This window comes from Rhincodon typus, chromosome 21, assembly GCF_021869965.1.
Source record: "Rhincodon typus isolate 14 chromosome 21, sRhiTyp1.1, whole genome shotgun sequence".
Taxonomy (NCBI): Eukaryota; Metazoa; Chordata; class Chondrichthyes; order Orectolobiformes; family Rhincodontidae; genus Rhincodon; species Rhincodon typus.
In genome coordinates this window covers 46,690,739-46,701,726 of record NC_063352.1, presented here as the reverse complement: position 1 = coordinate 46,701,726, position 10,988 = coordinate 46,690,739, and the positions used below count along the sequence as shown (strand labels likewise).

General features: G+C 38.3%; 1 protein-coding gene across 3 annotated transcripts in view; it reads left to right on the top strand.

Moving 5' to 3' along the window:
• Positions 1–10,988, top strand: part of LOC109913757 (E3 ubiquitin-protein ligase MGRN1-like) — a 389,727-nt gene that overhangs the window by 6,357 nt on the left and 372,382 nt on the right. For all 3 annotated transcript variants that reach the window (XM_048609431.1, XM_048609429.1, XM_048609428.1), the window contains exon 2: positions 6,908–7,026. In XM_048609431.1, coding sequence (XP_048465388.1) covers positions 6,908–7,026 — 119 coding nt within the window. The remainder of the gene's footprint in view (positions 1–6,907; positions 7,027–10,988) is intronic.

Here is a 10,988-nt window from a genome sequence, read left to right as displayed (position 1 = left end):
CCCCCCCCCCCCCCCCCCCCAACCATTTCCTATGGCTAATCCACCTAACCTGTACATCATCGGACACTATGTGGCAATTTAGCACGACCTATTGTCCTAACCTGGGAAAACATGCAAACTCCACACGGTCACTCAAGGCTGGAATTGAACCTGTGTCCCTGGTGCTGTGAGGTCCCAGTGCTAACCACTGAGCTAGTGTGCTGCCCTAAATATGGAACTTTTTTTAATGGGTTTCGCAATATTGCACGTCAAAATGATGCTGCCTGTTATGCCGAGCTATAGAAAATAGCTGTGAAACTTGGATCTACTATTTTGGTCACTGGATTTGAAACTGAGAGAATTATCCCTTCACAAATTGACAGTCTTGAGCTTCAGAAGGATGGAGTTGGCCATTCAAAAGAAAACAAGTGTCATCAAATCAGAAATCCTTTTTTAAAAGTAGTACAAGACAAAACAAATGCAATACAATAAGAGCTAAAGTACAGAAACATGATCTTAAATTCCCTTGTGAATGCTTGATGGCCGTTGGAGCATTGTTTGAAACCTTAATCACGTGGGTAAAGATTGATGCAGTCCTGATTTATTCTTTTCTTCTCCCCTTGCAATTCTCATATAGTAGTGTTCGGCTGAAATCGTAAACATATATAGTTCATATTGTTTTGTTGCAGTAGTCTTGTAATGGTCTCTCACTCTATTCCTGTACACAAAGACCAATGCAGGATTGATGTTACATTAAATTGAACTGGGAATTGGTTTAGCATTGATGTCAATTTTATAACATACTATATTGTGTATTATATTGGTGTCTGTGTGAGTAGTAATATTATCAGACTTGCCCAGATGGATAGAAATGACTATATGTGTGGATTTAATACTTGCAACATAAAATTTACAGTGCAGGTAGAGGCTATTGGTCAGCTGACGAAGAGTTATCCAATTTAATTTCACTTCCCAGCTCTTGGTCCATATGTTTCCGAACTTGAAGTCTAAGTCCTAGCATTTTTTAAAATGTTATGTTACCTCCCTTGTCCTTTTTCAAGCAGTGAATTTCAGACCTGGGTTTAAAATATTTTTTCTATAACTTCCCTCTAGTACTTGCCATTCCTAACTCTATGTTCCTGGTCATTAACCCCTCTGCTAAGGGACTGTGTTCTCTGTTCTCTGTAAAAACTTTAGCCAAGCCCTTTGATTTTATACACCTCAATTAAATCTCTCCTTGTCATCAGAGATAGTAAGAACTGCTGATGCTAGAGTCAGAGACAACCATGTGGAGCTGGAGGAACACAGCAGGTCAGGCAGCATCAGAGGAGTAGGAAAGTTAGCATTTCGGTTTGGGACCCTTCTTCTCCCGACACACCCTGTCTCAGCTTGGAGACTTCATAAACAAACCTGCTCTTCTGCTAATGTGAAGCTGAAATGAACACAAATAAAGATAGTGGCCCTGGTCTATTTTCTCAGTATGTTATAAAAGCTCAACTTTGTAAATACAAGTAACTTGACAAAGAGCCTAGCAGACAGTTAACTAAGTCATGCGCTTTCTTGGAACTAAGTTTTAGCTCACTGCTCTGAATGATTCTGAAATTTTCTATTGGCCATAGAACTAAAGCCACACATCTATTTGATCTCAATTTAAAATGCAAGTTTCCAAAAGTATGATACAGGTGTATATTATAATCAAAACATACTTCTTCACCCATTTAGCTGTCATATGTCCACCCATTTGGTGCTGGTTTGAAGAATATCTTTAATCCTTACAGTTCCCACTCATTCAAATTTTGCGTCATCTGTTAAATTTGAATGTTGTCCCTTGCAGACTGAAGCATTAATCATTAATAATGATCAAGAAAGCATTGGTCTTGGCTCTGACCCTTGGAGAGTCCCACTGTCTACCTTCTTCCAGTCTAAAAGAACGAGTCTTCGGTGTTACTCAATATTTCCTGTAACACTGCCAGTTTTCTCCTGAAGAATGCATAGCTTAGGTAGGCCATTTGGCCCTTCAAACCTGCACTGCTGTTCAGCAAGATCATGGCTGATCTAGTTGTGGCCTTAATTCTGCATTCCTGTCTGTAGGTCTTGCCTCCTTTCTTTCCCTCCATCTCCTACCCCAACAACCCTTAACTCCCTTGACTATCAAAAATCTATCTAACGCCTTGTTGAATAGATTCTATGATCAGCTTCCACTGCTTTCTGGGAAGAGAATTCCACAGCCTAACAACCTTCTAAGAGAAAATAAAATAAAAGAGAGATTGCTTATTTTAAAATAGTGCACCCTAGTTCTTTCTCTTCTGCCAGTATTCCTTTTATTCAATTGGTTTTCAACCATGCCGGCAGCTTATTTTGTCGCACTTTATCAAACCTCTTTTGGGCACTCACGTACACAAGTCAACTGCATTCTTCTCATCAACCCTTTCTGTTACCTCCGTGAAAACCTTCAGCAAATTAGTTAAGCACAGATTGCTTTTAACAGATTCGTGCTATGCTGGTTTCCCTTAATGAATCCACATTTGTCCAATTTAAGTTTGTCCTGGTTTATTGTCTTGAAAAGCTTTGACTCTACCCAGCTGAAATGGACAAGACTGTAGGTTTGTCCTTGCACACTGTCATGAGCACTTGTAATTCTGTAGACCTCTAGCACCACCCCTGTATCTTCTTACTGTAATGGTGGAAAATATTAGTTTAAAAGCTGCTGGCATTTTAAGTGACCTTTGTGAGGAGTTTTGCTTCAGTCTGCAAAAATGTCGCAGCTGTTGTTTGTTTTTGGCAGATGCTTTGAAATCTGTGCAGTAATGTGTAAAGTGTTTACAATCAATTCCCAGTGTTATTAGAACTTCCCCAAATTGCCAGTCATTTTCCAAGACAAGAATGCTATTTTGTGTTTTTAAATAACAATAGTGAATGATAATTCTGTAATAAATGGCAACTGAACTGGCTTGATTGGTTAAATAAATTATTGTGGAGTTTTCCCTTAGCAAAACTTCTAAATACTAAAGATATTTAAATCTAGGGATTAAATTGATACCAAATGACTACATTGTGTATTACATGAGAAATAATTTTGTGGTATTTACCCACCTCCACTGAGCAAAGTTTGGGACAGGACTGTTACTTAAAACCGTAACTTTATGTTGCTTTTAGACACAGTGCTGACACTTGTTACTTCAATAGCTTTGCATGCTGCAGTGACAACTTGCAGAATGTAATGGACATGGCACATGTTTGTTGAATGTTGTATTGGTAGTAAAGCCGTTTGGCAGAGTTGGTCTAACATGCGGAACTCTACCCGATATAAAAGAGCAGCCAAGGTGAAAAAAGCCCAAAATGTAACTTTTTAAAAAAAAATTGAAGGCAGTTCTGGCTGTTGTTCTACGATTCAGTGATTGACAAGAGCTAAGTGTGCAGTCAGCTGTTTGGATTTATTAAATATTTAATTGATCAAAGATTGGCGTATATCACAGTGTACGTGTGAAAGCTTCTTCTTCCAAATTCCTAGCAGTGAAGGCCGGTGTTGAAATTGTACATTGCTGTCCATAGCAATTATTATGCATTCCAGCTCTGTTGCCTTTCAGATGTTTCTTTTTAACTTTTTTCATTCCTCTCTGTAGAGCTCGACAATCCAGGAGAAACTGTATTCCTATGATGTATTTGGTTAACATGCTCTGTTTGAACTTCAGTTCAATCCCAAACCTTGAATTATTTCTCCTGTAACGGGCAGCATCAGCTGCTGTGGTGGGATTTGAACCCATGCCCTCAGAGAAGTAGCCTGGGACTCTGGATTACTTGTCCCATGACGGTACCATTACACCATCGTCGCTGCCCCAATTTATACAGTTCTGAGTCATTTATATTATGGCCTGGTTGTAAATAGCTGAGGTCCCTGTGCAGATCCTTGGAGCAATCCACTTGTCACAGCCTGCCGATCCTGAAAATTTCCTCTTTATTCATTCTCTCAGTCTTCTGTCCTTTAGCCAATCTCCAATCTGTGGCAGCGTGGTGATTCATTGGTTAGCACTGTTGCCTCATAGAGCCAGCGACCCAGGTTTGATTCCATTCTCAGGTGGCTGTCTGTGCAGAGTTTGCACATTCTGCCTGTGCATGCATGGGTTTCCTCCAGGTGCTCCCACAGTCCAAAGATGTGTAGGTTAGATGGATTGACCATGGGAAATGCAGGCCTACAGGAATAGAGTAGAGAGGTGGGTCTGGGTGGGATGCTGTTTGGAGGGTTGGTGTAAACTTGATGGACCAAATGGCCTGTTTCCACACTGTCAGGATTCTGTTAAGTTAACTTTGTAGCCTTTTGGTACCCCTTTTAATCCTTAGATTTAAATTTGTTTAGTATCTAGAAGTTTTGCCATGGGAAAACACTGCAAAAAATTTTGATTTACTTGATCTAATCAGGTGAGTTAAGTCATTACATATTATTAGTGATGAGTTAAATAAAGAATACAAAACTCCCCATCCATTTTCAGGGATTTGTTATAACTTTGGAAGTGCAAGGACTTTGTGTTTAAAAGGAAAAATAGGAAGAAGTAGAATATGAATAGTTGTACTGTTCACTGATGCCAATTACTTCATTATTGCCATTAGTAGATCAGTATTGTGCAGGAATCTGACAGATCAATTTTTTTATCCACTTTGAACTTCTCCTGCAATTACTGGCCAGTTATGCAATCTGAATTAATAATAGTACCAATAAATTTTTAAAACAAATATACTTGGCATAGAAACACATGTAGTTCTGCTCCTATTTTTAATAGTTTATGATACATATTTGGAACAATGCTCATGAAATCTGGTGGTGACTCAACCAGATAATGCTATAATACATCAGCCTCTTCCTGCCTCCTATTTGGTGCATAAAGAGTTGCATAGCAACTTCTGACATTTCACTTAAAGAAATATGGTTTGAAAATTATATCAATACCCTAAGGATCTTAAATATCAATTTTTTCTTAACCATTCCATAATTAAAATGCTGCTAAAACTGTCAATTGTGGCTTGATATTGATAACTTTGGAGATTGATTGTTGCATGTTGGCATTTTGTTGACATACGTGAAGATATATTGGGCCTCTAAATATGGGGAGATGGTTGATTGTATAGGATTCTTGATATGTAGTGAAACGTACAGATATCTGGGTGCTAACGTTTTGCCGAAAGGGGTGCCAGTGTTCAAGGAAGCAAAGCAAGCCACTGAAACTGAATTTCTTTTGGTAAAATTTGTATTGTCTGGCTCACTGGGAAAGTGTTTGTGCCCAGTTAACTCATTGTTATTCATGATTACCTTAGAAATAGAACAAAAACATGCTTTGATATATGCAATAACTTGCAGAGGTGTAGTCTTTACTTTTGATTTTTTTTCCCATTGTAAATACCAAGGGAAAAATACTTTAACCTTAAGTCCATTCTTTGCAAACACTTCAGATGGACAATGTCAGTATTTTATGTTCTAAGGATAAGATATCAGACATTCCAGTTAGTAGGTTGCCAGATAACACAATTCTTACTGTGTCTTAATTCTGGTTGTTTTTATGTCTTTAAAAAACGTCTGTGCATTTGGAGCAGAGAAGTTTGAGAGAGGGTCTTATTGAGATTTATTAGATTGAGGGCATGGACCGGGTAGATGGAAAGCAGCTGTTCCCTTCAGTTGAAGGGTCAGTAACAAGGAGGCATAGTTTTAAGGTGAAATGTCGGATGCTTAGAGGAGATTTGAGGAAAACATTTTTCATTCAGAGGGTGATGGGAATCTGGAATGCACTGCCTGTCATCCTTTGAAAAATATTTGAGTCATACAGCGCGGAAACAAACCCTTTGGTCCAACCAGTCCATACCAATCATCCTCCCAATCTAAACTAATCCCCAGGCTTGAAATGTCATAACTTCCCAAGCTATAGGTCAACTGCTGGAAAGTGGGACTAGTGTAGATTTAGAGTAGTTTAGTGTTGCTGTAACTTGATGGGCTGAAGGGCCTCTTCTGTTCTATGTGATTGTATGATTTATACAGATGTGGAACAGGCTATTTAGGATCTAATTTTTTTTCCTGGGACATTATGTTGAACATTATAACAGTGAGGAAGTGTTTTGTGTAGTACATTTTGTAAATTAGGGTTTTATAATTAACGAGAATGGAAGAAAACTTGAAGCTACAAGTGAGGAAGAGGTTCTTTATTTATTTGTAAGATATAATGTCACTGCACTGATCTCAAGGCTAAGAACCACATGCATTTCCCAGAAATACCTGCTGAAAGTGTGGTCGGAGATGTGGCTGTAGGATCAAGCTCATTAGCCGCGCAAGGACCCAAAGAACCCATGACACTGAAATTCCTAAGTAGATGACCATTGATATTAGTGAGTGATTGCTGCTGCTGATGGTAGGTGTTACGGTCAAAGCCAGTATTTCTTGCCCATCTCTAATGCTCTTGAAATGAATGGCTTGCTGGGTCATTTCAGAGGGCAGTTAAGTTAACCACATTTTGGCCATTGAAATTTGTCTATGCTGTTAGGACCATAAAATATAATTGTAACAGATAAATGGACCAAGTTCACACTTGTTTAATTGCCATTAGTGAAGGGTTGGTTCACACATTAGACTGTTCTTTGGCTTCAGCCCCAGGAAAAAAGGATAACTTTTTATAAAAAGTACTTTTTATGTGTCAAAGTGAGGCACCTGAAGTTGCATATAAAATGTTTTGGATGTGCTCCAATGTGGTTTGCAGAATCATTTAATCTTTGTTTCCACGGCTGCCAATCTTGTGGGTTTTGAGTCAGTCTGTCAATTTATACAGTAATGTCATGTTCAAATGCAATCTTTTCTGAATTATTCTTAAATACTAGCTATCTGCACTTTTTGATCTTGAAAGAATTGTATTTACAGAGATGTTTATAACTAGTTTACTATCTCATATTCCAGGAAATTACTTTGCAAGTCATTTCTTCATGGGTGGTGAGAAGTTTGATACGCCACATCCTGAGGGATACCTGTTTGGTGAAAATATGGACTTGAATTTCTTGGGAAACCGCCCTGTACAGGTAATATATACTCAATTGCAGCCATTTAACTGATGTCAGTTTAACAGTGTGAAACGTGTACTTAGTGGGTCACCACTCTCAAGAGAGCATTGTTGTGTAAATGTACTTTTATACCTGTTATCCCGCTCTGTAAAGTTAATCCGTTATCTCAGATTCTCCAGCATCTGCAGTTCCTACTATCTCTCCCCCTGCTACATCCTAGTTCTGTTCCAAATGCTAATATGGGTAGACTCGTAGCCAACAACAAAAGTTTGCATTTGTATAATACCTGTTACTCTAACAAAATACCTCAAGATGCTCAGATGCAAATAAAAACAAAAACTGCAAAATAGTGGGAGAAGGCATAATTGAAAAGAGAGTTTGAGAAGGCTCTGGATGGAGCAATAGCACTGTCAAGGTGGAAAGTTTTCAGGAGAGTACTTGAATGGTGCCAAGAAAACTCCAGACTCAGATGGCTGAAGGTAGAACAGAAAATAATGAGAACAAAGCCAGACTGAAGGAATAATGGATACATGAGAAACAAGAGATTAGAAGAATTTATAAAGTTATGTAAGGATGAGGCCGAGCAAGAACTTGTGAATAGTGAGAGAGGTTTTGAGACTGGTATGTTGAAGGAGACCTGATGAACATTAAGCACAGAAATATGAAACTAGTGTCAAGAGTTAGATTTTTTTGGGCAGAATTACAATTTAAGTTCAGACTTTGCTAAACCTTCATCAAGTGTCCAGTGACAAAGCAGTAACATCAGCGAGTGAGGTAGAAATGAAGACGGCTTATGTTTGGAGAAGCTTTTTGTGTAGTTTAGAACATGGGATTGAGCAGTTGTCAAATTTACTCACCATTCAGATTAGCCTGAACTATTGCCAAGGGCATTGATGAAGCTGAGGAAAATGGTTGATTTTTGACAGGAGTGGCTTATAATTGGGACTAGAATGGAAAGATGCTCTCGAAGATGGAAAGGCATCTTTTGAACCTGATGAGGTCCCACATGTTGCGGAGAGTGTTGTGCAGCACCAAATGAGAAATGGCAGTGCCTGATGGTGAGTGTTAATCTTGTAACTGAAGGTGAATAATTGCATGTGGTAGAAACTGTTTTATAAATTAGTTTACAGTAACTTATTAGGATGAGGCCTGTACCTTTAGGGATAGCTTTGCACAAATGTATATCAGCAAAACTGAACTCACTTTCTGTGCAGAGGTAAGCAGGGTCTGCTGAGTTAGACAGCTGTTACATTTCTTTCCTTCCTTTGTTCCCAGTGTCAGTGCATTTACTTAGTGTTGCAGCCAACGATTCCTCTACTTTCAGAAAGTTATTACAAACATTGGATTTAGATGATTATATTTTAAACTGTCTCCTTTAATTCAGAATAAAATGGAATAGTTTGGAGAAGAGGAAGGTAAATCCTTCAAAATCTGCGGAGAAAAACCTATGTGACCTGGTACTAAAGCTGCATGGGGACTAATCATGAAGATTCACTTTTTGAGGTGGGGTGGTTGGTCAGGAAGAAAATATCCTTGTAAAGCCAGGAGGAATTTCAGACTTTTAAACACAAGACCACATTTCTTCTGAGAGTTAATGCATTCTGCATGATATATAAATATGTTGTGACATTTTTACTTATGTTAAGCAGTTTTCTGCAGTTTAGTGTATTGCCTACTCAGTTTTTGGCTAATGTTGATTTGAATTTCTGTTGCAGTAAAAGTGTTAAAACGTAAAATCTTGTTATGCAGCCCTTTGCTTCTGTCACTAGGAAATTCTTTTTTTCAAAAAAGTTATCAGTCTCTACGGGGATCATAACACTTCATAAGTTGAGTAGTCATTGCCTGTGTGTTCAATGTTTATTGCCAACTACAACAGGAAGTGTTGGCAAACTCAGTGTAAATAGCTGACATGATGAATGAGCCATCCATTCTTTCTTTAGATGACAACAGAATTTCAGAAATATCTGCAGGACCTTTTTTCATATTTACTACTGGATTTCAAGAGTTTATACTGAATAATCGTGGAAAAACGTTAGAAAATTAACTTCACTTCAGAAATGAAGGCAGTACTAGCAGTTACTTTGCATACATTTTGTAGCACCATTCTTTTTGTATAGAATATTTTCCTACCTGTTCATTGGTAATTAATAAAATTTGGATGATTTGGCATCTTTCTGTTGGGAATTAATGTGAATTTATGAAGTTCTTGTATCTTACAAAAGATACAAGTTCTTGCATTGCTGATTCATGTTGGGGCACAGTATTACTATTACCAGCTACACACTTAGCTTCACCTACTTGACTTTTATTCAAATCTAAACCTAGATGGTGAGTGTTGATGAGCTATTGACCTCTAGGGGTATTGCTGTAGACCTTCCTTGATATCTGTACACTAGCACTTTTTTCCACTAGGAGTCATTGGATCGCAATCAGGAGTGGTATCTCAAATGGTTTCCTTCCTGCTCTTCATCCTGGTTCTTTTTGCCAATTCTAGAGGTTTTATCATAGGTGAACTAAAGTCAGTGCAAATTAATAGTTGTATTTGTTTCTGTTTAATTTGTGTAGCTTACTTTTGTGAGCTCTCTTAATGTTTTTCATCTGAGGTAATGGAATAGGTGGAGTCAGCACTGCCTTGTGTATTCTTACTCTTCGTGTGAAGTTAGGCAGAGGGAGAAACTGAAGTTGTTATGGTGTCATCCATGGCTTTATTGGTCAGGCTTTCACATCTGAGTTGGTTGGTTATAAGTTCAAGATCCAGTCCAGAGACTTGAGCAAAAGGTCTAAGCTGTTACTGCCATTGTAGTACTGATGGAGTCATGTGTTGGAGGTCCTATCATCTTCACAGGAGATGTTAACCAAGACCCACCTGCCCTCTCCGTTGGATACATAAAATCCATCACATTATTTTGGAGAAGAGCATGGAAGTTCTTAGCAATGTTTATCCCTCAAGCAACAACACTAAGACAGGCCAAATGTTCTTTGTGAGACCATTCTTTACCTAAGTTGAATACTTCATTTTCTTTTAACAACAATGCCTAAAATTCTTTAATGTTTGGCTGTGAAGCATTTTTGAAGTTATGTGAGATGCTATATAAAAAACAAGGTTTACGTTAATGTGGTATTTCAGAATTACTTCAATATGATTTTAAAATTATCAACATAGTACTTCAGACTTGGCCAGAACAGTGGCACAGTAAAATCCTTCTCGTTTTCAACTTGTAGTTTGCGCTAAATACGCCATTGTCAATTTATTACACTGGAGATAGTTACATGTACTTTTCATGCCAAGACTCAAACTGAGAATTCTCTTTCTTGCCCCAGCTACAACAAGAAAACTGCTGAATGCTAGCTAAGCACTGAATATGAATGAGTCTGCTGCACTTCATGGTACCATATGCATTCACAGTTCCACCATTCCTAGGAAGGCATGAGAATATGATAGAATTGCCCAGTAATTCTCTTTTTTTGTTTAGTAAAATACAACAAAATCCCTTGTCTGAATCTTATGGTATATTTTATAAATAACCTTTGCTAGAATTAAATTGATTAGACTGTGACATGCTTGTAAACGTCTAGAAATGGCTATGGAGGCTGACAGCTTTGTGGCAGTGAAGACTTGTGCTGTAGAACTGATTGTTCCCCGATCGAGCTGTTCCTGTAGAACAATACTGTTATCCGATTGGCAATGTGGAAGGCTACCCAGGTGTGCTTTGTCACCTAAAGCAGGAAGAGTCCAATTCAATCACTTAGAGTCCTATGTGCCTACTTTTGATTATCAATAAAGTGATAGAATGGGTTGTCAGCAGTAAGTGGCCCTCAAATACTGATGACCTGCTGACTCATACTTAATTTGGGTTCCACCAAGATCACTCCGTTCTTGACCTGCTTAAAGTCTTGGCCCAAAAAGGGCAAAAGAGTTGAACTTAACAAGTGATGTGAGAATGACTGCCCCTGATATCAGGACAGCATTGACATTGTGG